This window comes from Nerophis ophidion, linkage group LG19 (genome assembly GCF_033978795.1).
Source record: "Nerophis ophidion isolate RoL-2023_Sa linkage group LG19, RoL_Noph_v1.0, whole genome shotgun sequence".
Taxonomy (NCBI): domain Eukaryota; kingdom Metazoa; phylum Chordata; class Actinopteri; order Syngnathiformes; family Syngnathidae; genus Nerophis; species Nerophis ophidion.
Window position 1 is genome coordinate 43,571,005 of NC_084629.1, and position 26,867 is coordinate 43,597,871.

A 26,867-nucleotide genomic window follows, 5' to 3' on the forward strand; every position below is an offset into this window, starting at 1 on the left:
TGTATGGTGCAACATGAACGATAAAATATGAGAAGGGAGACTGTTGAACAACTTAAATCAAGCAAGAATGGGAAATAATTCCACTTCAAAAATGTGACTCATCAGTTCCCAAACCTGCACTGAGTGTTGTTAAAAGGAGAGGCCATGTAATGCCTTTTTTGCAATGTGTTGCTGCCATTATATTCTAAGTTCATAATTATTTGCAAAATAATGTTGTTTCTCAGTGCGAACATGAAATATCTTGTCTTTGCAGTCTATTCAATTGAATATAAGTTGAAAAGGATTTGCAAATCATTGTATTCTCTTTTTATTTACCATTTAAACAACGTGACAACTTGACTGGCTTGAGGTTTTGCACATCATATTTACAGAGGCTACAGATTCACAGTATGTTGGACAAGAGGAGAATAATGCAGATTTACCCTGTATACAACTTGATATTAAAGCAGCAATAAGTAACTTTTCAACCTTCATAAATTATTTTCATAACTTTTGGGATGATACATGGACTTACAACTAGTTGAATGACACCTCTGTCATGGCCTGAGGAGGTCTACATCACTTTCATTGGCACTAAGCAACTTTGAGGAGAAAAACTACAAATGTGCACCTTTCCCCATTTTTTACAAAGACGGAAGTTGAAGGGAACGCCTACATGCATTTACTGCTATTATGGCGGAAGCTGCAAAACAACCAAAGAAATGAAAAGTTTTGTCCGAGGCTTAATGACCAGGAGGGATTTCAGATCGATGCTGCCTTGGCTCTGTTCCTGCTAGACTAGTAAGTCGTTTTCGAAGCTTAAATCAAAATCCATCCATCCGTCCATTTTTCTACCGCTTGTCCCGTTCGGGGTATTGATAATGCTAATGTTAGTTATTGGAAATTGGTGTGGTAGCAATAAATAACATAGCAATTAATACCAGCTTGTCAGTTTGCAGTTCCACACGGGCAGCCATGCAACAAACTCAAAAGTAATATGTAAGGAAAAATAAATGTGATGACTGCAAACTGCAAATATAAAGTTTGAGTGGTATGTGCAGGTTCCCACTGTGGACAGCTCAGATACTAACTGACTTACTCCATGAGGTGGTCCTCATGGGGAATGAGGTCTTCCTTCAGGCAAAACACTACCACTTTGGTCTACTGGCGCCGCCAAAATCCACCAAAGCTAAAAGTTTGTAAGTGGGGCTTTAAATAAATGATAAATGGGTTGTACTTGTAGAGCGCTTTTCTTCCTTCAAGGTACTCAAAGCGCTTTGACACTACTTCCACATTCACACACACATTCACACACTGATGGAGGGAGCTGCCATGCAAGTCGCTAACCAGCACTCATCAGGAGCAAGGGTGAAGTGTCTTGCTCAAGGACACAACGGACGTGACGAGGTTGGTGCTAGGTGGGAATTGAACCAGGGACCCTCGGGTTGCTGGCACGGCCACTCTCCCACTGGTGTATTTTATGAAGATAAACTATACTGTACCCCACTTAACTCATATATTATTTTTAAAAACCTGAAATGAGGCTCAGGAGTAAAATAATGGAATAAATCAACACGTTTTAATATTTTATTAAAAAGGGACAAATTCATTTTTTCAAATTGTCACACACAACCAAATCTGGGACAAATCTGCACATACCTTCAGTAGACTTCTGCACGTAAAAATAAACAGCCTTGTACAGCAGCGGCAAATAAAAACAGGACTCCAGTACAATAAAACTATTTTTGTCTTGTAAAAATGATTTAGTCAATGTAAACCACAAGGCTTACAGACCTATCGGATGTCGAATGGCGTAACACATTTTGCATATTTCCAAACCAACACATCAGTAATGTATTTGTTTGACCCAGCGATATGCTTAATATATTCTTTTTTCCCATTTTGGAGTTTTCCAATGAAAAAACATTGATGTCAGAAAATGATTGTAATTTTGAAACACCCACATTCCCTATTTGTCTTCCATCCTGCTTGGAAAAACAAAATATGACTACTCACGCATCATAAATTGATATATATATTATTAGGGGTGTCCCGATGCATCTTTTCCACTTCCAATATGCTCCTGATATTATTGGCCAATACTGATATTAATACTGACGTTGTTGTGGCTTGTGAGACACTCATGATTTAGTGCTATATAAATAAACTTGGATTGATTGATTGATATTAATCCAGTAAGATATCACAGGAATCATAGTCCATCCAACCATTTTTTACCGTTTGTCCCTCTTTTGGGTGCTGGAGCCTATCCCAGGACCAATCCTTGTATAATTCTATAGATTGGCATATCAAAAAAGCTTTGAGCAAGTCAAATGAGTCAAACAGTGAACAATAGTAGGCAGGAAAATCTCTAACCTTATGCCATCAAATACTTTCATTTTGGAGTGTGGAATGTTAGAAAAGGTTTGATCGAGTACATTTACTCAAAGAACAAATGGTAGGTATGAAAAAGAGTACATGTATGACAGACGTATGTTTTGGCAACACGATTATTCATTAAGATAAACTAACGATACAGTCAGCTAAATGATGCGGACACATTTGTTACTGGATACTTTTAATATGCTTCTTGATCCTTGTTTATATTGACACATGTTGTATTTTAAGTTGGTTTGCGTGCTTTTGTTTGCTTAGCTGTTGTGTAGCTGCCAGTTCTATCGCCTGCCATGTTTATCATATGTAAATGACTTCACTTAAACACAAGAAAGGATCTTATTGGAGGACATTTAGGTGTTAACTTTGTACAATTCAACACGCTGCAAGACATCTTCTATCGTACATCGGAGATTTAAAGGCAACCGATATTATCCGATACATGTTTTTTTTTAATCCAAAATCAATATCCCATCTGGACACCCCTAATATTTATTATTAAAAACTTTCTGTATCTTTCCTCAACCGAACGCAAGTCTTCTTGCATTCATCTTCTTGCTCAAAACGGTTGTCATTCCCAGCGCAGCCTCCGTACCAAAACTGTGCACAGGAGTTAGCCTGCTTGTCGTAGTACCAGTGGATGCTGTACTCTCGGCAAGTGCCTTGGTCCAAGTTCAGGTCACAGCGGGGGTCGCGAAGGGAGACCGCTGAAGAAGACACATGCTCTGAGATTGTTTGTTTTTTTTCCCCCCAAAATGTGAAATTGTAGGAATTACTCACTTTTTGGCTTTGGCTGATTAGGGTTCGAAGAGGAAACTGAAACTTGTTTGGAGGATGATGATGATGATGATGATGATAAGTCTGCCTCGTTGGACACAGAACTTTCCTTCCCATGCGACAAATACGTTTTGTTCACTGCAGCCATAGTGCTGCTGGCCCTCACTTGGGCTCTTAGATCTAAATCTTCACCATCTTCATCTTCTACCACCTGAAGTCACACAATTTGAAAAAAAAATGAGTATTTGCTTGATTTACTTGGTGTCAATAATTCGGCCAACGACCTGAATAGGGAGTGTATCGGGACTGATTGGCAGTGTGAAAGTGTCCCCACGGGCTCGCTCGTTTGTACGTCTCAGATTTGTGACCTCCTTCTCGTTGTCGTTAAATCCATTCCCGTTGTTGTTGTTGTTATGTACATGGTTTTGCCCTCCATAACCAATGTGTCCGTTAACACCTAGCCCGTTCCAGTGGCCGTTTGTGACTCGATTGTAGATTAGGGCACCGTTTTCATCCTCACAGAACTGGCTGACGAGCTTGGACTCCAGTGCTGAAAGGAAACACATATTCTGTTTATTCATTCATTATCAAATGGTCACTGTGGTCCGGTGGTAAAGCAACAGTTTGAAAATAAAGTTCAGTGCTTGGCTGCAACCTGCAGAGGCACTGCTTCAAACTCAAGCACATTGTTACCCCGGTTTTCATACGTCCCGGCCCCAAGCCGAGTGTTTCCCGAGTGTCACTGAACGCAGCATACTGCTAATGTAAGTCCATCCAAAGACATTGTCATTATCACTGCAAAAGTTACTGGTTTTCAGTAATTAACCCAACAGTGATGGTAAATGGTAAATGGGTTGTACTTGTATAGCACTTTTCTACCCCTTTTTAAGGAGCCCAAAGCGCTTCGACAGTATTTCCACATTCACCCATTCACACACACATTCACACACTGATGGCGGTGTCACGATCCGGTATGCGGATCGTTTATTGTTTTGCCGCTTATATGTCTTTGTTCATGTTTAGTTCTGGACTCTGCCGATTCCTTGTGTTTGAGCACTTCCCCGTTTGTTTAGTCACCATGGCAACGTTTTGTGCTCCTCCTCATGGGCTCCTGTCACACCTGTTGTTGATTATCATCTGTGTATTTAAGCCCACCTGATTCCTCAGTTCGTCCTCGGTCCATTACTTGCTTTTCGCAACACGTCACGTTTTGTATCCTTCTGCCCTCGATTATTTTGTGCTAAGTTCCGCCTTAGCTTCACGTGCGTGTGGCACGTCGTTTAATGTTTTCTGTTTCCTGCTACGTTTTTAGCATTAGCTTTCCGTGCATTGGCACGCGCTTTGTTTTTCTCCTTTTTTGCACCAGTGTTCTTTTGTTTTATTATATTAAAACATATTCTTACCTGCAATCCTGCTGACTGGTAGTGTGTGCATCCACGAAGTCGCAAGTCCGCGCAACAAGTGCGCCGAACGCGTGACAGGCGGGAGCTGCCATGCAAGGCACTAACCAGGCCTCATCAGGAGCAAGGGTGAATTGTCTTGCCCAAGGACACAACGGACATGACTAGGATGGTAGAAGGTGGGGATTGAACCAGCAACCCTCAGATTGCTGGCACAGCCACTCTACCAACTTCACCACACCGTCCCGAGTGATAGTAACTAATTACATTACTAAAGTAACTAATTAGATGGCCATAGTAACTAATCATATTACCATAGTTACTAATTAGATGACCATAGTAACTCATTCAATTACCATAGTAACTAGTATTTCATGCAAAAGTGCAGATTCCAAGCATGTAAAGACTTAGTATAGTTGAAGACTTAGGGTGATTAGAAAAGATGAGTGCACATCATAATGGCAGCTACACTTTACATTTTAAACATCTAAAAACATTTTTGGGAATGTCCGTTGGGCCGGATTGAAAAGCTTAACGGGTCGCATAAGGCCCCCAGACCTTGATTTGGCCAGGTCGGGTTTAGAGTGTCTGGAGCGGACTGATTGCATTTACTTTGATACCTACTGAAAAATGTGGTTTGTTTTTCAGGTTGCTTTTGAAGTTTCATGTCATTATCAATCAATCAATCAATGTTTACTTATATAGCCCTAAATCACTAGTGTCTCAAAGGGCTGCACAAACCACCACGACATCCTCGGTAGGCCCACATAAGGGCAAGGAAAACTCACACCCAGTGGGACATTGGTGACAATAATGACTATGAGAACCTTAGAGAGGAGGAAAGCAATGGCTGTCGAGCGGGTCTAACATGATACTGTGAAAGTTCAATCCACAATGGATCCAACACAGTCGCGAGATTCCAGTCCAAAGCGGATCCAACACAGCAGCGAGAGTCCCGTTCACAGCGGAGCCAGCAGGAAACCATCCCAAGCGTAGGCGGACCAGCAGCGCAGAGATGTCCCCAGCCGATACACAGGCGAGCAGTACATGGCCACCGGATCGGACCGGACCCCCTCCACACGGGAGAGTGGGACATAGAAGAAAAAGAAAAGAAACGGCAGATCAACTGGTCTAAAAAGGGAGTCTATTTAAAGGCTAGAGTATACAAATGAGTTTTAAGGTGAGACTTAAATGCTTCTACTGAGGTGGCATCGCGAACTGTTACCGGGAGGGTATTCCAGAGTACTGGAGCCCGAACGGAAAATGCTCTATAGCCCGCAGACTTTTTTTGGGCTTTGGGAATCACTAATAAGCCGGAGTCCTTTGAACGCAGATTTCTTGCCGGGACATATGGTACAATACAATCGGCAAGATAAGATGGAGCTAGACCGTGTACTATTTTATACGTAAGTAGTAAAACCTTAAAGTCACATCTTAAGTGCACAGGAAGCCAGTGCAGGTGAGCCAGTATAGGTATATATGTATGTATATATGTATATAAAGGTATATACAGTACAGGTATATATGTATGTATATATGTATATAAAGGTATATACAGTACAGGCGTAATGTGATCAAACTTTCTTGTTCTTGTCAAAAGTCTAGCAGCCGCATTTTGTACCAACTGTAATCTTTTAATGCTAGACATGGGGAGACCCGAAAATAATACGTTACAGTAGTCGAGGCGAGACGTAACAAACGCATGGATAATGATCTCAGCGTCTTTAGTGGACAGAATGGAGCGAATTTTAGCGATATTGCGGAGATGAAAGAAGGCCGTTTTAGTAACGCTTTTAATGTGTGCCTCAAAGGAGAGAGTTGGGTCGAAGATAATACCCAGATTTTTTACCGTGTCGCCTTGTTTAATTGTTTGGTTGTCAAATGTTAGAGTTGTATTAATAAATAGAGTTCGTTGTCTAGCAGGACCGATAATCAGCATTTCCGTTTTTTTTGGCGTTGAGTTGCAAAAAGTTGTACCTTGCTACCTGGCCAAATAGCTTTTAAAAAGGCTTTGCTACACATCTTAAAAGAAAGCCTGGGTCTCTGGCAATAATCCGTCAGTAAGCTACAGACATGACAGCTGTATGTTTAATCATTTAGCTTTTCTTCGGCAAACAGACTCATCTAGCATGAACAGTCTCACCTGGTAAGGTGTTGAAGTCGTCAATAAGGTACATGTGTTCACTATCAGGATCAGAAGCGATGAGGTTGAGTTCACTCAGAAACTCGGCCTGAGTTGGATCAGAAGAATTGACAATTCCCAGAGCGTACATCTCAATATTTGCAGCGTGAGCCTCCCTCACTGCCATGTCAAGTTTAACTGGCTCTCGCTTGTCGGTCTGACCATCGGTGATGACTATAGCCACCTTCCTGACCCCGGACCGGGCGCTGTAAAAAGCCTCTTGGGTGGCCTTTCTAATGGCGGTTCCAGTGTAGGTGCCCTCCCCCATGTAAGAAATCTTTCGGATCGCTTGTTTCACGTCCTGTTTGTTTATGTAGCGGACCAAGTTGAACTCCAGATGGACCTCCAGGCTGTAGAGGACCAGGCCGATTCTGGTTGCGTTGCGTCCCACCGTAGTCCCGTCCACCAATCGAGTGACAAAGTCTTTGATGATTTCAAAGTTCTCAGGGCCAACGCTCTCTGAGCTGTCAATCACAAAGACCAGTTCCATTGGTCTTTCTTTGCACTTGACGCCACATCCTGATGACAACAAAACTCATTAACCATTTAAATAATCTTTTGTATATTGGATGACTGGAATTTGAGGGACACTTACCACATATTTCTTTGATGAGTTTAATAATGTCTTCTCTCTGAAAAACACGCAACATTAGAACTCTGAACCATGTGGTAAAAATGTACCGACTTACAGTTAGGCCTGGTACTCCTTTTGTTCCTGCTCGTCCCTGTAATTTGACAAAACTCAATAACCCATCATTTTTAATATATATATTGGACATGGTAAGTTGCAAAAAGTCTACTTTTACATACTACTTCACCAGGGAGTCCAGGATCTCCTAAAACTCCCTTTGCACCTTTGATTCCCCTCTCACCCTGAGATCCACGGTCACCCTACAACAAAAAAAGCATCAATCATCCACCAGATCAGTCTATCACAGTGTTTACTCCATATTTAGGTCTTACTTTAGCTCCCTGAAACCCATCTCCAGGGGGCCCTCGAGGTCCAGTCATACCTTGGGATCCAGGATCACCCTGAAAAGAAATTAAAATTGTTTAGGTAAGATTACAGTTTAGTAAATAACCATTTATTCTAGGAGGTGATTGTAAATTTGACCTTAGGTCCTTGAATACCCTCTCCTGGAGGTCCATTTGGTCCAGCAGGTCCTGGTCTCCCAACATTACCCTTCAAACACATTGTCAGTAGGTTAAAGGTTTTTGTGCAATAGTAAATTGTGGGTGTGACTACTGAGAGATTAGTCCAGCCAATAACTTGATGGAAACAAATTATAACCACCCTCAGATACAATGCAAAAATGATCTAATCGGTTTGGAGTATTTTGACCAGGACATCAAAACAGTCTGGTTGGCTGTATGGAAAGTGTCATTTAACGTAATTTATTAACTCCTCATTGATGGAACTTTGTAATTTACGAACCACAGACCGAATTAAAAATATGCTTTGTCATCGCAGGGCCAACACAGATAGTCAGACAACATTCACACTCACGTTCACACACTTGGGCCAATTTAGTGTTGCCAATCAACCTATCCCCAGGTGCATGTCTTTGGAGGAGGGAGGGGCCTATCCCCACGTGCATGTCTTTGGAGGTGGGAGGGGCCTATCCCCAGGTGCATGTCTTTGGAGGTGGGAGGGGCCTATCCCCAGGTGCATGTCTTTGGAGGTGGGAGGGGCCTATCCCCACGTGCATGTCTTTGGAGGTGGGAGGGGCCTATCCCCACGTCCATGTCTTTGGAGGTGGGAGGGGCCTATCCCCAGGTGCATGTCTTTGGAGGTGGGAGGGGCCTATCCCCACATGCATGTCTTTGGAGGTGGGAGGGGCCTATCCCCAGGTGCATGTCTTTGGAGGTGGGAGGGGCCTATCCCCAGGTGCATGTCTTTGGAGGTGGGAGGGGCCTATCCCCAGGTGCATGTCTTTGGAGGTGGGAGGGGCCTATCCCCAGGTGCATGCCTTTGGAGGTGGGAGGGGCCTATCCCCAGGTGCATGTCTTTGGAGGTGGGAGGGGCCTATCCCCACGTGCATGTCTTTGGAGGTGGGAGGGGCCTATCCCCAGGTGCATGTCTTTGGAGGTGGGAGGGGCCTATCCCCAGGTGCATGTCTTTGGAGGTGGGAGGGGCCTATCCCCAGGTGCATGTCTTTGGAGGTGGGAGGGGCCTATCCCCACGTGCATGTCTTTGGAGGTGGGAGGGGCCTATCCCCAGGTGCATGTCTTTGGAGGTGGGAGGAAGCCGGAGTACCCGGAGGGAACGCACGCATTCACGGGGAGAACATGCAAACTAGACACAGAAAGATCCCGAGCCTGGGATTGAACCCAGGACTGCAGGACCTTCGTATTTTGAGGCAGACGCACTAACCCCTCTGCCACCGTGAATTATATATAATATATATTATATATAATATATGTTATATATTATTTATTATTATTATTGTCTATTGTGAGCGAACTGTGGTGCTAAATTTCCCCCAGGTATCAATAAAGTACTTTCTATTCTATTCTATTGTATAATACCGTATTTCCTTGAATTGCCGCAGGGCACATAGTATGCGCCTGCCTTGAATTACTGCCGGGTCAAACTCGCTTCGTAAAATAATTAGCGCATGCTTAGTATTACCGCCCGGTCAAACTCGTGACGTCACGAGTGACACTTCCCCTGACATCATTTTCAAAATAGAGGGGGCTGATTTCAATACCGGTAATTTGAAATCGCATAAAGTGAAATCGCATAAAGGGAAGAAGATTAAGAGCTATTCAGTAGGATTTAAGGTCCAAGCTTACATCACACAAAAAAATGTACCGCATGCCTTTGGTGAGTCCCAGAGTGAGAAGAGGTTTTAAAATAATTAGCGCATGCTTACTTTTACCACATGCCTTTGGTAAGCTTAGGAGTGAGAAGAGGTTTTAAATTAATTAGCGCCCTGGCGGCAATTCAAGGAAATACAATAGTTATAATAGCGTCCTGTCCCTTTAAATCAGCGGTGTAGTGCGCATCACGTGACCTCTCGCCTCTTCCCGCGCTCCTGTTGAAGGTGAGGCGGCGTCGTCCTGGTGTGGGGGAGTCAGCGGAAGGTTCGTGTCTCTATTAAACTATTCGCTCTTGCGTTTCATTTTCACGATTGTGCTCATTGTAAACTCTTAGTGCTTTCTACTGGGCTGACTCAGTAGATAGAGGAACTGCTGAGTCATGAATGACAATGCTACGTGCTAAGCTAGCGGCGCCGAACATTAGCGTTAGCATTAGCATCAATTTTGTACAATGGGTTTCAGTTCATATCCTGTTTATGGTAAAGTGTTTATTTGATTTTATTTATGAACTTACTCTAAGATGCAGTGTGTTTACATGTAGGCAGATTAAACAGTACTGTTGATTATTATCCATCCATCCATCCATTTCCTACCGCTTATTCCCTTTCGGGGTGGCGGGGGGCGCTGGCGCCTATCTCAGCTACAATCGGGCGGAAGGCAGGGTACACCCTGGACATATTAATTGAATGTTAATGTGTAGGCTGTGTAACACACTAACAGTTTTGACTTCAAGCACTTGTTTATTTGTGTAATTTATGCATTTAATGATTATTTAAAGGCCTACTGAAATTAGATGTTCTTATTTAAACGGGGATAGCAGGTCCATTCTATGTGTCATACTTGATCATTTCGCAATATTGCCATATTTTTGCTGAAAGGATTTAGTAGAGAACATCGACGATGAAGTTGGCAACTTTTGGTCGCTAATAAAAAAGCCTTGCCTGTACCGGAAGTAAATAAATAAAATAAATGGGTTGTACTTGTATAGCGCTTTTCTACCTTCAAGGTACTCAAAGCGCTTTGACACTACTTCCACATTTACCCATTCACACACACATTCACACACTGATGGAGGGAGCTGCCATGCAAGGCGCTAACCAGCACCCATCAGGAGCAAGGGTGAAGTGTCTTGCTCAAGACACAACGGACGTGACGGGGTTGGTACTAGGTGGGATTTGGACCAGGGACCCTCGGGTTGCGGACGGCCGCTCTCCCACTGCGCCACGCCGTCCCTGTAGCAGGCGATGTGTGCGTGACGTCACGGGTTGTGGAGCTCCTCACATCTGAACATTGTTTACAATCATGGCCACCAGCAGCGAGAGCGATTCGGACCGAGAAAGCGACGATTTCCCAATTAATTTGAGCAAAGATGAAAGATTCGTGGATGAGGAAAGTTAGAGTGAAGTACTAGAAATAAAAAAAAGACAGGGCAGTGGGAGTGATTTAGATGTTATTAGACACATTTACCAGGATAATTCTGGAAAATCCCTTATCCGCTTATTGTGTTACTAGTGTTGTAGTGAGATAATACTGTCGTACCTGAAAGTCAAAGGGGTGTGGTGACCGCCAGTGTCTCTGAGGGAAGCCACGCAGCTGCCTCTTTGACAGGTGCACGAGGAACGACGCAAGCTTTGCTCATGTCTACGGTAAGAGCGGACTTATTACCACTATTTTCTCACCGAAACCTGCCGGTTGACATGTGGTCGGGAACCATGTTCGCTTGACCGCTCTGTTCCATAGTAAAGCTACACCTTCGGGAATGTAAACAAGGAAACACGGCTGTGTTTGTGTTGCTAAAGGCAGCTGCAATACACCGCTTCCCACCTCCATCTTTCTTCTTTGACATCTCCATTATTAATTGAACAAATTGCAAAAGATTCAGCAACACAGATGTCCAGAATACTGTGTAATTATGCGATTAAAGCAGACTACTTATAGCTGGGATTGGGCTGGAAAAAAATGTCCGCTACAACCCGAATCGTCACGTTTTCAACAGGATACTTCGCGCGAAATTTAAAATTGCAATTTTGTAAACTAAAGCGGCCGTATTGGCATGTGTTGCAATGTTAATATTTCATCATTGATGTATAAACTATCAGACTGCGTGGTCGCTAGTAGTGGCTTTCAGTAGGCCTTAAAGAATTTGTACACATGGAACTTGAGTGTAAAAGTTAAAGAAGCCTTTAATGCTAATTTAGATACTTTACTGGTCCTGTTGTTGTATTGCAGGCCATGTGTTTCTATTTGGAACCAATGGATGGCGAGCTTGAACCTGGAGTTGGGGCTACTGTGTCCACCTAACAACTAGCAGAAAACTACTGGTCTGGTAGGAAGGTCCCCCACACACTCCATGAACTCTGGTGCATCATTCCACTCACTCCTTCTCCTAACTATAAACCTTGGACATTCAATACAAGTTCTCAACAAAACCCTCATGGGTCGTTGCATCACTTCTGGGACCGTGTATATTTTCTGTTGTGTGACACAAGTTTTGTTGTTCAATTCCAATTTAACCAATAATTTAAGTTAAAGCTAAAGTCCCAATGATTGTCACACACACATTAGGTGTGGTGAAATTATTCTCTGCATTTGACCCATCCCCTTGTTCACCCCCTGGGAGATGAGGGAAGCATTGAGTAGCAGCAGTGGCCACGCCCGGGAATCATTTTTGGTGATTTAACCCCCAATTCCAAGCCTTGATGCTGAGTGCCAAGCAGGGAGGTAATGGCTCCCATTTTTATAGTCTTTGGTATGACTCGGCCGGGGTTTGAACTCACAACCTACCGATCTCAGGGCAGACACTTTAACCACTAATTTGTGAAGTGTTCTTGTCAACCAATCTCTACCTGCAGTTGTAAATATTCTGAGGTTTTCTGTTTTTTCCCTTTTATTTCTGTTGTAAATATTTTGTTCTATACTCTTTACAATACATGGTACCTGCACCAAACTTAATTTTCTGTTTCTGTGTAATTATTACTGACCACCAGCTCCAGCAGCCCAATTTGGATCTTCGGTTCCCCACTTAGGGCTGTGCGATTTATCGAGTTTGTAAGATATATCAATATATTTTTAAACAAGATATGAATTTTTGCAACTGGATTTTGGACTTTTTAACAAATCGCACACAGTACGTGAAAATAGGTGAGCACATTTCTGCCACGCTTATCATCAACACCGGTGCCCCACAAGGTTGTGTGCTAGCCCTGTGCTCTTCACCCTCGTCACACATGACTGCATAGCCTCTTCAACATCCAACCTCACTGTCAAATATGCCGACGACCCCACGGTGCTTGGGCTCATCAACAACAATGACGAGACAGCATACAGGACAGAGGACATGGTGTGCTAAAAACAACTTGGTTCTTAACACTAACAAAACCAAAGAACTAATTGTAGACTTCCGCAGGAAATGGCAGAAAGAACACCCTCCACTTGTAATTAATAACAATCTCGTAGAAAGGGTCACACAATTCCAATTTTTAGGGGTGACCATCACAGAAGATCTGTGCTGGGACATTAACAGTGCTTCTACAGTCGGAAAGGCCCAACAACGTATTTTCTTTCTAAGGAAACTAAAATGCGCAAACATTCCGCGGAAATCAATGATAAACTTCTACAACTGTGCCATCAGCAGTGTCCTCACCTATGGCTTTTTAGTGTGGTTCGCTAGCTGCACTAAAGCAAACCAACAGGCCCTCCAGCGAGTAGTTAAAACGGCAGGGAAAATCGCAAGGACTATACTCCCAGAGATGAGTGCCATGTACACAGCTTGCTGCTTAAAGCGAGTACGCAACATCCTGAAGGACAAATACCATCTAACACATGGCCTCTTCAACCTGCTACCCTCTGGAAGGAAGTACAGATCGATTCGCGCCAGGACCACCAGAATCTCTCACAGTCTGTATCCCCAGGCTGTGAGACTGCTAAAGGAACAGCCTGCCCCCGACTATCTTATTACCTCACTCTTCACCACCTCAATAATTGTGCTCTGGACACTACATTGCTGCAGCATCAACGCAACACCCATCATACATTTGACTGTTCCCACCCCCCACATGTCCCTCTATACGTGTTCTCATAAACAAATGCTAAGCTAAACTGTTAACTATGGTCATCCTGCACATCAATGCAGTTTCTATGCCGCGTGACAAAGCTCAAACGAAATTTCGTTGAAATGTATGACTTAAGTGTTATTTATGACAATGACAATAAAGTAATTGATTGATTGAATTAATAAAATATCGTAATATCGATATAATTTATTTCTTGTTAAAATGACCAAACACTGCTTATTGTGTTCCTTGTCCTACCTCTCAAAACTTCATGGGCTACTAAACCCCTCACCTTCCTCCTTCCAAGACATGCTTGCACATATAACAACATCCATGATTAGTTGGTTGCTTACTATGAGTCACGAATCACGATTGGTTAACATTAGTGCAAAACATTACAGACAGGCCAATCAGAGGCAAGGTAGGGCGGGTCATCGAACCAGGAAAGGAAATAACAACATACATCCCAAATGATGACGTGAGCCGGAGAAGAGAAGAGGGAGTATTCAAGCGAGCTATTTATATATCTAAAAAAACGTGTGGAAGATGGCAGAGGGATTTGCTTCATTCGATTTTTCATTTAGCGATGTAAAGGACGTCCAGGAAACCCACAATGTGTCTACTTGACCACATTTGGACAAAGGTATGCATCTGGATAAAACAATTTAATTTGTTTACCATATAAGACCAAATCAAAACTGTTCTCTAGTTGCCAAGACGGGCATATTTCGCACAAGAAATGCTGCCAAAAATGTATGCCAAAGTGAGAAAGATCATAGCCACATTTAAGTAATGCCACTTACTTGGCGCTGACCAGAACCGTACATGTGACAGTCCATTACATCGTCGACTAGGAAATGAAAAGTGCATGCCTGCAAATGTATTTTTTGTCTGAGTTTGATCAATTTTGCATTATTTGCACAGTTTTTTTACGTAGAAATAATATTTTTCTATTTTATTGATATTATGTAATTGTGTGCTACTTAAACAGTTATTTTTGTGCTGTTAATACCCATCTTGACTAACTGGGTTAATAAAAGTGCCACTGACTGTTTACAGTACAGTTGTCATTCAGTTCAATTTCAGTGAATCGCGCTTAAAAATTAATATTTTTATATGTATACTTTCACCAGAAAATATATTGAGATATATATCGAATATCCAGTTTAAGTAAAGATATATCAATATATACTTTTTCAGCCTTATTGCCCAGCCATATCCCCACTAGCCTGTTTTCTGTCCTTATTAGTTGTATACCTAGTCTCCCTTTTTATCCTGTCCTATTAGTGCAAATATCACATTAATATATATTGGCGTGTTCCAAATACCCGCTACACAAGATTTTTCTGAGGTGGTACTTAGTGAAAAAAGTTTGAGAACCACTGGTTTAAATCATTCAAGAACTATCCACAATGTTGTTGACAATGCCTACTCTGCTCCCTTCCCTTCCACTGCCAAAGAATTACGATCAACCAACAAGGTAAGGTGGACTTTATTTTTAATTCTTAATCATTGTAGTGACTTGGCTGCTAAATTTAAGGAGTTGTTTAATTTCAAATTGTGAGTGTGGCTGCAAAGGAAAATGGACAGTTCAGCTATATGTTGTTTTGGTTTTGTTATTAATTAGAAAGTTGATCAATCACCCCCTTGTTTGATATACTGTACAGCACTTTATAATGTGTTTAAAGTGTACACATTTTTACTAAGATATGGACTTTTGTTGAAACTGGAAGCTAGTTTTAATATTTACATTGTTTCTGATTGAGAAATTTGATTCAATGTACAAATGTATCTATTTACGATCCCTGTTCAATATTATATTATATTATCATGAATCAAGGTTTCACCCTCCTGTTATTTATCACAGAATTTGAAACATTTAACTTTCTGCATGTTTTTGTTACAAAACTGAACATGTACACAATGTGAGGACACTGGGTATTTTGAATAATTTTGAAATAATCTCACTGGAGGTCCTTGTATTCCCTCTCCAGGTGGGCCGGGCAAACCTGGTAATCCTCTAAAGCCAACATCCCCCTGGAAAAAAAAATTGTCACCAAACCAATTAAAATGTTTCCTCAAAACACAAAGAACACATAGAAACATGCACATTTATATATACATATATATATATATATGTATATGTATATATATATATATATATATATATATATATATATATATATATATATATATATATATATATATATATATATTTGGAGAAAGAGAGGAACCTTAGGTCCTGGAATTCCTATTCCTTCTGGTCCAGACTCTCCTGGTAAACCTGGCATGCCTGGGGGCCCCTGGAAAAGTAAGATGTTAACAATTTAAACTGAGAGAAGGACTGATTACGTTCTTTCAGATGGTACATACCAAAGGACCTGGGCTGCCTTCGCCTTTTGGTCCAACTGGACCAGGTAGGCCACTGAGACCTCTGTCACCCTTGAGAAACAAAGCACAAATATTGCTGATGTGATTTATTTCAGAAAACACTAAAATGGTTTTAAATGTAGAGTGTACCTTTGGACCTGGAAGTCCAAGGCCTGTTTCCCCAATTGGTCCAGGAGGACCAGAGGGACCTAGATCTCCCTTGAGACAAGATATTAATGGCACAGTGATGATTAGTTTTTACTAACAGAATAATACTGTCCACTGTACAGTGTGTTGGGCTACTCACCTTTGGACCAGTTATAGATCGTCCTGGCTGCCCTGGATTTCCTTGCTGACCTGGTACCCCACGTTCACCCTAGAAACCAAAGAACATGAATTAGTTTCCACCATCAAATGTAATGTCCACAGGTGAATAAAGCGTTATCATTTGTTCCTTCATACCTTTGGTCCAGATGGTCCTGAGATGCCTGGAGGTCCGTGTAACCCACGAATGCCCCTCAGACCCTGGTCTCCCTATACGAGAACATGACAAACCTTGTTGTCATTTGACCTGCAAAGTACCAGCTCCTAAAATACACACACCTTCTCTCCTTGAGTGCCAATGCCTGGTGGTCCCTCAGAACCTCTTGAACCGGATAACCCAGGCTCCCCCTATGAATGGAAATAGTCAATTAACTCAAGGCTAACAAAACAATTTCAGAGGATTTCATCTTGGGGGTTTATTGAAATATCTTGTACCTTCTGCCCTGGCGCCCCATCTTCTCCTGGAAGACCTGGCAAGCCCCCCAGACCAGCAGCTCCAGGCTCCCCCTTTACCAATACAGATTAATCATTTGATACTAATAGACTAATAGATCCATCAGTAGACTGTAGGCAGTCTACTGATTGTATTTTGTATTAACACATAATCAACATAGATACTAGTGGCTACATTTGAACTATGATTAATGATCGTCCAGCAGCTTTATCTACCTCTGCATGCGCTTTGAAAGATTAGTTGTTTTACTCAGCTGTTGGTGTTAAACTCTTGCGTGTTAGACTTGAACAAGCTCATCACCAGTTTTAACACCGGCTGAGTGGTTTGCTCCTTAGTGTTGTGACAACATTGGTTGGGTTACTGTTGTGTTGTGCAATATGGGCCTATAATCAAAACGGCCACAACACTGGGAGGAAAAAAATGCATACATACCAATCCTGGGCTATTCTTTTGACTCGGGTGGGGGGCAAATTTTGTAAATTTACAGCAAATTACTGGCAAATGCATTACTTTCACAGTAACAATTACAGTAATTTACTGTAAAAATATATTTCTAGCAATTTATTGTAGCATCAGTGCTGTGATTTACAGTCAAATATAATTCAGTTACTACTAAATGCTGTAACTTCGTAATTGTATTAATTATTCGATTTAAACCACCAATTGCTGTACAAGAGTGTGCAATGTAGTCCATGGAACAACTTCAGAGAGATATCAGTTTGAATTTACAGTAATTTGTTTTGATATTATGGAGGACTATGATTCCAGTATTTTACTGTGAAATAACACTTGAATGCTGTAAAATATAAGGGTTTCGTAATTTTTACAGTCATTTGTTGTAATGTACATTTTGATTGCATTAATTTACTGTGAAAAATACTGTTAAAAGGTGAAATCTTTTTTTTTTTTTTTTTACAGTGTGTATAATTCAAGTAAGAGTTGTCTCACCTTTGTACCAGCTTCACCAATGCCTCTCTCTCCTGGAGATCCTTGTTCTCCAGGTAAACCTTGGTCCCCCTATAACAACCATTAATGTCTTCACACTTGTCAACACTGACAATGCATTTATTTCAAGAACAGTTTACACTAACCTTGGATCCCGGCAAACCTGCTCCAGGAATCCCTCTAACTCCTGGTGGACCCCTTGGACCCTCAACTCCCTGCACAGTAACATAGGTTATTTCAGCGATTGCAGCTGATGGCCCTACTAAGGTGCAAAATGAAGAACATATGAATAGCTTTGCTGACCTTCTCGCCCTGTATGCCCACTCCTGTCAGCCCAGTTGACCCTGGAGGACCTGCAGGCCCTAATTCACCCTGGTAGGAGCGTATTAAAAAGAGATGATCATATACTGTAGCTTTCTAACTGTAGCCATTGAATAGTACATGTTTGCAAGCTAGGTTTTATGTATGTACAACACTATCTGCTATATGAGCTGAGGAATAATAATAATAGTGTATTTGATAAGTAACAGTGAAGGGTCTGTCCCTATTACTAGAGTCCCAAAACTATGACCATCACTCTTTAGAACGTTCAGAAAAAATGTAAACTGCATGATTTAAAAATATAAGAAAATATTGAGTCTCCCCCGTTGCAGTTATTGTATATAACTTCCACTCTACTGTGAGATTTTGAAATGTTTGGGATTTTTTTGTCCATTTCAAAAGTGTTATCCAGCACCTGACCTTGCTTTGTGTACAGGAGCACAGTCATGCAACATAAATGGTCCGATTTTGTCCAGAAAATAGATGTTAAGGGACAAAACTAGCCAATTATTGTTCAACTCTTTTGGACATTCATAATTTCATAGCAGTTAGGTGGTGCCAGGACAACAAAGTCATCTGGGAGTTAAGTGTATAAACATTTTAGAATTAATATTTTTCATACTTTTTTTCTTAGTAACTTTCAATCAATATATATATATATATATTATTTTTTATTTTAACCACTTGAATGCTTGCGTGTGGCATTTTTTTATTTTGAAAAATTAACAAAATCAAGTACCACCTACACCAGGCCTGGGCAATTATTTTGTTTTATTTTAATGGGGGGCAAATTTAGAGAAAAAAATGTGTCCTGGGGATTGTGTGTGGGTGCGGGCTTGTGCGTGCGTGCGCGCGCGTGTAGTGAAAATTTGCTGTACAGTATGTGTGTTTGGGTCCTAATACAAAACCTCACAAAAAACACTATGACAGGCCACCTTAAAAAACACAATGGAATTTTACATTTTTATACTGAATGAGACACGGAATGTACATGAAAATAAAGAATGTGGGATTTACAGTATTAACTATGAAGGATAAAACACTGAATATTGACAACATATGAACGTCACACCCCCTCTCCATCCACATATTTACAATCAAGCAAAACACAACAAAAATGCAACAAACAGCGAAATATGAACATGAAAGGTTAAAAACCCACACTTACAATCTGATATATGTGATCTATCACTAAGCTTTAGAACTTTGTTGTATAAATCTCCTTCCACGTCATTTGAGGCTCTGGAAACACTCTGTGGAAACGCTCCCCACCCACAATGTCTAGTATATAATGCTAAAGCGCAGATTCCAACCATTGAAATACTTTGTATAGTTGAAGACTTACGGTCATTAGAAAACATCACTACACATAATGGCAGCTACACTTTACGTACATCTTAAAGATCTAAAAATATTATTTGGGAATGTCCAGCAGGCCAGATTGAAAAGCTTAACGGGCAGCACGCAGACCCCCGACCTTAATTTGCCCAGGCCAGACCTACACAGTAAATGGTATGGGGCTGGCGTAAAGATCAATCCAAAATATACAAACATAAGATGAGACAAGCGGTAGAAAAGGGATGTATGGCTGGATGGAAGATTAGTGATTAAACAAATGTTGATGCGGTATATTTTGCTGTGTAAGATTCTAAACCTAATAGCAGTTTAGTATCATGGGTCAAAAAGTCTCCTTTGACAGCCATTATAAATACATTTTTTAACAGTACAGTCATTACACAATATAACTATACTTTTCTTAATTTTAGGGTTACATTATAGAGAAAGAGTACACTTAGTCATCTTTACTGTTTAGAATTAGATGAGACAATGAAGTATTTTGTACAGGGCTTTGACACCGTGGTGAATTTTTAACATTTATATGTTTGCTGTTTTTATTTAGGACTATAGTTAATTAATAGATCTGAGCTAAAAAAAAAAAAAGTACAAACAATATGAATCACACATTTTTTACACACTTAAATGTGTTTGGCTAAAACATTTTACCCAGTGTATCGCTGATATATGAAAGAATTTCAAATATAAATATTATGAAAATTAAAAAAAACTCTGTGAGGAAAAAACATTCTAGTTGGAGTAACACAAATTAAGGTTTGGCCAAAAATATACCTGAAAGGATGAAAAAGTCCCTAATATACTCTGTTAAATAACTAAAGGCGTAGCTTTGTCCATAAAGTATATTTAATGACATCCTGCAGCTGCATTTTTATGTGACACTCACCTGTTCTCCTTTAATTCCAACCCCCTGTTGTCCTCTTGATCCCCTCGGCCCTGGCAGCCCCCGATCCCCCTGTGAAGCAAAATCATGCCGATTTACTTACATCACGACCACTTGATATTGTTGGGTCTTTGCCAAGTCCATATTGTTCTCAGCCTTCTGAAAAGGAGCATGTTGGTTCCTGTTACCAACTTCGGACTGATTTAAATGAGCTTACCGGAAAGGAATGGAAAGCTATTTGTTTTTCCATGACAAGCTTATTTCCCTGCAGTCGGCTTTTTGCTTTACCAGTGTCATGTAATCGTGAGACGATGACATTTTGTGAAATAAAATGCACCATGTCATCTTAAAAGTGCATGACTCCGTGCCTTCTACAGCAGGCTAAATTGAGCAGCAACACCCAGGAAGTCTGGCTGGGGAAAACTGATGTCAACTCGCTGGAGGACATTTCGAGTGTATTACCTTAACAAATAAAAGTCTTCTTTTATTTCCACATAAATAAGCCCTTCCCCGTGATTAATGTCAGCACAGGTGGTATCTTGCAATAAAAAACAGCAACATAGTACATGTATATATTAATGTCATTTAACTCTACATGCACTGTTTTTTTAACGCAACTGCAAAGTACAAACTCCAATAGCAGTGAAGTTGTCACTTTGTGTAAATGGTAAATAAAAAGAGAATACAACGAATCCTTTTCAACTTGTATTCAATTGAATGGACTGCAAAGACAAGATACTTAACGTTTGAACTGGTAAATTTTATTTTTTATAAATATTAGTTCATTTAGAATTTGATGCCTGCAACGTGTTTCAAAAAAGCTGGCACAAGTGGCAAAAAAGACTGAGAAAGTTGAGTAATGCTCATCAAACTAATGTGGAACATCCCACAGGTGAACAGGCTAATTGGGAACAGGTGGGTGCCATGATTGGCTATAAAAGCTGCTTCCATGAAATGCTCACTCATTCACAAACAAGGATGGGGCAAGGGTCACCACTTTGTCAACAAATGCCTGAGAGAATTGTTCCACAGTTTTCTCAACTAGCTATTGCAAGGAATTTAGGGATTTCACCATTTAAGGTCTGTAATATCATCAAATCGTGCAGAGAATCTGGAGAAGTCACTGCATGTAACATGCATCAAAAAGTGACATCAATGTGTAAAGGATATCACCACATGGGTTTAGGAACACTTCAGAAAACCACTGTCAGTAACTGCAGTTTGTCGCTACATTTGTGGCGAAAGCCATTTATTTATTTATTTACACTCAGAAACGCCGCCTAATTAACTGGTTTTGGGTTGGAAAAGTCCTGGTTGAGGGCTTCTAAACCTGCTTTAAAAAATAAGGTTTACAAGGAGTATACTGTAAAGTACATGTACAGTATTGAGATGCAATGTGTTGTGCGGTGTGAAAAAAAACTCCCAAACAACTCAATGTCTTGGTTGTAATGCCTGAGTGAACACTCGAGATAAGAGCGAGTGAGTTGGAACTGAGAAGAGGTTTTGACAGTTCATGAACTACTGTACATACACTGATGTGTCATTGGAATCCAAGCAGATTTTGTGTGCTAAAGAGTTGAACAATTTGCTTTTACGGTCCAATATGGACCCTGAAGCACTCCAAAGCATTCACACATTATAGTATTCTAATATTCAAAATTCTTACCCCACAAAATGCTATCGACCACGGCTGTCAAACTCAAATACCGAGTGGGCTAAAATTTAAAACTGAACAGAGCCGCGGGCCAAGGTTGAACAAATTAAACTTTTAATAGGGACCCAAACAAGTTTTGCATTGAATATTGAACAAGCAATGCTTATATAACTTTATAGTGACATCCAAAATCCAGTTTTTAATAATAATAATTAAAAAATATCAATAGCATATCAAATGAAATTTAAATAAAAATTGAATGCCTCTTTTCTGTTTGCAGTCTTCTGAGGTGAATATCAAAATACAATTTTTCCACAGGCTAATAATACATTTGAAAATAAAATAATGAATTAATCAAACATTCAAGCCTTGAAGTAGCAAGGAAAGTGCATGAATAAAATGTTAATTTTTTGCTCAGTTTGCTTCACTGATTTGCTTTAACACTGAATACGGAACAAGCAACGCCTATATTACTTAATAGTGCAAAATCAACTTTCAAAAAGCTAACGAAAAAACATCAATTGCATATTAAAATGTAAATAAAAAATGTAATACCTATTTTCTATTTGCAGCCATCCGAGGTAAATGTCAACATTAACTTTTTCCACAGGCTAATAATTTTGAAAATAAAATAACAATGAATAAATGAACCATTCAGGCCTTTTTACTGCTCAGTTTGCGACACACTGATCTAATCTGATGTGCCCAAGCCAGATACCTGCCATCTTTTCTTGGATGCTAGTTCATTAATGTCGGGGCTCAGGCTTTGAGCTGAGGTGGGCGGGGTTTGGTAGTAGCGGGGGGTGTATATTGTAGCGTCCCTAAAGATTTAGTGCTGCAAGGGGTTCTGGGTATTTTTTCTGTTGTGTTATGGTGCAGATGTTCTCCCGGAATGTGTGTCATTATTGTTTGGTGTGGTTTCACAGTGTGGCGCATATTTCTAACAGTCTTAAAGTTGTTTATACGACCACCCTCAGTGTGACCTGTATGGCTGTTTACCAAGTATGCTTTGCATTCACCTGTGTGTGTGTTTGTGTAAAAGCCGCATATATTATCTAGGAAAAGCGGATGTTACGAAAGGTTGTAGAGGACGCTAAAGGCAGTGCTTTTAAGGCACGCCCCCAATATTGTTGTCCGGTGGGGATTTGGGAAAATGGTTGCCCCCTGGAGATTTTAGGTGGGGCACTGAAATTTGTGAGTCTCCCGGGAGGCTTGGCAAGTATGAGTATTAGCGGTGAATGTGGTGTTACAGTGACACAGCCGCTGTATAACACCGGCGGGCCAGCTCTAATGTTAATTTGATATTGCCTCAAGGGCCAAATGAAATTACACGGCGGGCCAGAGTTTGACTCCCATGCTATAGGCGTTAAGCATTTTTCATAATTACTACAATAATAGTAAAAACCTACTCAGTGGCCTAGTGGTTCGAGTGTCCGCTCTGAGACTGGAAGGTTGTGAGTTCAAACCCCGGCCGAGTCATACCAAAGACTAGGAAAATGGGTCTCATTACCTCCCTGCTTGGCACTCAGCATCAAGGGTTGGATTTGGGGGTTAAATAACCAAAAATGATTCCTGGGCGCGGCACCGCTGCTGCCCCCTGCTCCCCTCACCTCCCAGGGGGTTATCAAGCGTGATGGGTTAAATGCAGAGAATAATTTCGCCACATCTAGTGTGTGTGACAATCATTGCTACTTGAACTTTAGTTATAAAAAAATAACAACTTCAATCAACTTTTCTTTTTTCTTTTTTTAAATATAATTTTTTTCACAGAATATTTTACAATTCTCGGGTCCTAAATTAAGCATTCTCAAGTATAAAATGGCTCAATAGACCAAAAAATATCAATACTAGAGTAGTATTGGCCACTAGAGGAGACCAGACCAGTATCACGGCCGCTGATTGACTCAGCCTCAGAAAGCATTACTATATTGGATTCAAATAGTGTAAAGGTGGCCAAAGAGTGGTATTTCATACCCAGAGGGCTCTTATAATGTTGGACAATGTATTTGGAAGCTTTGAAATTGTTGTAGGCTGGAGGTATGAAAATATGGGATTTATTATTAATTATTTTTACTCTGCAGGAATTCATTTACCGCTGTCCAGAACCAAATAACAGAGATAAACAAAGGATGAATGTATATTCTTTTTGTTCAAAATGAAATACAAATGCACTACTAGACCTAAACAATACCTTTGGTCCAGGAAAGCCCTCACCCTGTGGTCCTTTCTCCCCCTGAACTCCTTGCGGCCCTTGCGGCCCCTGCAAAAAACAAACCAAAAAAAAACCAAAACATAAATTGGCTGCACACACACAACTAAAACACATATTACACTTTATTAAAGACTCCAAACTCACAGGTGGGCCATGTTCACCAACTCCTGGAGGACCACTGGGGCCTGGGCGGCCTTGGAACCCCATGTCACCCTACATACAATTTGAGAAATGTAATGTATAAATACACTGAAAAATGAAAGTGCATGTAAACTATTGCATGTAAGAAAATAAATCAAGCACAAATGAGACTTTTTGACCTACTTTTGGTCCTGTTAGCCCAATACCGGTTTCCCCTTGAATCCCTGGAGGGCCAAGTGGTCCACGTTCCCCCTGTCATCAAATGAAGGTTATCAGCTATCTCATCACAGGTCAGGACACGTTTGAGCTTAGAGCTTTTCTAACCATGACACAAAAAACAAGATTATTGCAAACAGTACTATGCACTTAGGGCCTGATTTACCAGGATTCAAACACCATGTACACAAAACAAGAGTATGTACTATTAGTAAACGGGTTGCATGTGATCTACTAAACCTGCGTGTGCAATTGAAAGGTGGTGCAGACCGCCTTATTTAAATGAGAATGTTGCATGCAGACGGGGCTTTTAGCACGGTGACAATCATTTTTCTGCACATGTATGTCATCACACTCCTACCTGTGTTCAGGTAGGAGCTGATGGTTCAACATATCGCACACATCTATCATTCGTAACACCTTTTGGGAATCACGATGTAGACAACAAAAACATGCACACTGACACTTTATCCTGTTCGTGAGGAAGAAAATGCGTAACGAAAGACGTCTTTTTATGCAGGAGACATGTAGTAATATACTGTATTTCCTACATAAAAAAAAAAAACAACATTAACAAAGTAAAACAAAATGCCAGATGATACAAAAATTAGTTTATTACTCAATATGACAGTAATGTTCTTAGAATCCTGAGATAATGTGAAATAAGCAATACAAAAATCATTCAAGCATAACTCCTAAAACAATATATCTAATGATGCCTCTATTAATACTAGAAACATGTGTTTTTGTAAGGTTTGCAAACACGACAATTTGTGTTTTACTCAATATGACAGTAATGTTCTTAGAATCCTGAGATCATGCGAAATCAGCAATACAAGATTTATTGGTGCCTTAATGCATCTAATTAATCTTTTCCCATTTTGGCCCCTTGAGTGCTTCAGTAAATTTCAGCAGTCAAAATCAATAATACAAACCTCGCTCAATCATGGCAGGTGGAAGTGCAGGTTAATTAATCAGGTGTTACAACCTGCCCACAGACTTTGACAGCTGAGTTTGACGGATACAATAAGTGCTGGCAAGAGCCAAATGGTAATTAATGTAATAAATACATATTGAACTACTTATTTAAATGTATCATCAATTAGGAACATCATCATCCTTCCCCAGCGTTTACTTTTCCCCATCTTTGACGGGGAGCCTCATGGCGACTCATCAGCGTTCCTGTTCTGTAACCCTGTACATTGTTTTTTTGTCTCATCGTCAACAGGTTTGTGCTGAAAATAAAGTTTTGTTGTACTTGTACAATGGCAATAAAGACAAACCTACCTACCTAAAAAAAATCATAAAATAATTAAATCCATTCAATCGTGAACTAATCTTGAAAAATAATTAAATAAATCATGAAAAAATAACATTAATAATCAATGAAATGATTAAATACAATTTTACACGAAATAAATTAAAGAGACATTTAATAAGACACATATCCAAGTCTGATTGTAATGAATTGATGACACATTTAAGTATTTATTTATTTATTTACAGTATTTATTCAATGCATTTTTCTCATTTAGCCCTCCATAATGAAGTATTTTACATATTTGTCATTCTAATTCTAAAATATTCCATATGGTTTTAAAAACAGAATATTATTAAATCAATATTTGTAATAATAATACAGACTTTTTTCATTTAATTTAATCCTTAAATATATTTATTTTAAGCTTTTTTTTAAATGTTGCCTTTACAGCAGTTCAAGAAAAATAAAGAAAAAAGTAAGGATTTTTTTAATAACCTAGAAAACTAATTTGCTTAATATTGGAAGAACTATAGCTGAGGCAGGATTATACAATTGTACCAGTTGTATTGGTGTCACTTCTATTAAACATTTCATTGGTCAAGTGCTTAAAATATGATACTTGATAAAAATTGCCATTCCTTTTAGCACATACATTTTATATTGCATCACTGAATACAATGTGTATCATTTAGTCCTTATTTGGTTAAAAAAGAAAATACAAAAACAATTGTTACATGACATTTTAAATGGTTATTTTAAGTATTACTTTTATACCATCATGAATCTGAAAGAGTCCCTACCTAGTACTGTGGGAGGATTCACTGTATGTCCGTAAAAATGTGTGTACATGTCCCCATACGGTGGAACATATACATTATACACAACTTTTCATGTACTGTGCTTCACACTTGCTGGAGGCACTTCCTGCACTGGATACAAGCCATTGGAACAAGATCAAACATTTGTCAATGGTTCATTCTTCCACTATTACGATAATGATGGGGAAGATTTAAAAATGCCAAGGAAGAGGTCTTTAACAAGCCGCTCCCTGTGCGTGGTAAAACTTCAACCTGTTGCTGACAATGTTTACATAAGTATAAAGGTGACATTGTACAGTGTTATTAAC

At 40.2% G+C, this 26,867-nt stretch overlaps 1 protein-coding gene across 1 annotated transcript in view; it reads right to left on the reverse strand.

Moving 5' to 3' along the window:
- Positions 1 to 1,539: 1,539 nt before the first annotated feature.
- The window catches only part of col28a2a (collagen, type XXVIII, alpha 2a), a 46,572-nt gene continuing 21,244 nt past the window's right edge, over positions 1,540 to 26,867 (reverse strand). Inside the window, exons 12-35 of the mRNA XM_061880077.1 lie at positions 24,448 to 24,516; positions 24,268 to 24,336; positions 24,103 to 24,171; positions 20,261 to 20,329; positions 18,004 to 18,072; positions 17,847 to 17,915; positions 17,704 to 17,772; positions 16,737 to 16,808; positions 16,581 to 16,649; positions 16,440 to 16,511; positions 16,285 to 16,353; positions 16,128 to 16,196; positions 15,981 to 16,049; positions 15,842 to 15,910; positions 15,576 to 15,644; positions 7,847 to 7,915; positions 7,696 to 7,764; positions 7,543 to 7,623; positions 7,422 to 7,457; positions 7,328 to 7,364; positions 6,694 to 7,251; positions 3,435 to 3,700; positions 3,154 to 3,361; positions 1,540 to 3,080 (exon numbers count right to left, since the gene is read on the reverse strand). Coding sequence (XP_061736061.1) covers positions 2,872 to 3,080; positions 3,154 to 3,361; positions 3,435 to 3,700; positions 6,694 to 7,251; positions 7,328 to 7,364; positions 7,422 to 7,457; positions 7,543 to 7,623; positions 7,696 to 7,764; positions 7,847 to 7,915; positions 15,576 to 15,644; positions 15,842 to 15,910; positions 15,981 to 16,049; positions 16,128 to 16,196; positions 16,285 to 16,353; positions 16,440 to 16,511; positions 16,581 to 16,649; positions 16,737 to 16,808; positions 17,704 to 17,772; positions 17,847 to 17,915; positions 18,004 to 18,072; positions 20,261 to 20,329; positions 24,103 to 24,171; positions 24,268 to 24,336; positions 24,448 to 24,516 — 2,574 coding nt within the window. The 3' untranslated portion in view covers positions 1,540 to 2,871. The remainder of the gene's footprint in view (positions 3,081 to 3,153; positions 3,362 to 3,434; positions 3,701 to 6,693; positions 7,252 to 7,327; positions 7,365 to 7,421; positions 7,458 to 7,542; positions 7,624 to 7,695; positions 7,765 to 7,846; positions 7,916 to 15,575; positions 15,645 to 15,841; positions 15,911 to 15,980; positions 16,050 to 16,127; positions 16,197 to 16,284; positions 16,354 to 16,439; positions 16,512 to 16,580; positions 16,650 to 16,736; positions 16,809 to 17,703; positions 17,773 to 17,846; positions 17,916 to 18,003; positions 18,073 to 20,260; positions 20,330 to 24,102; positions 24,172 to 24,267; positions 24,337 to 24,447; positions 24,517 to 26,867) is intronic.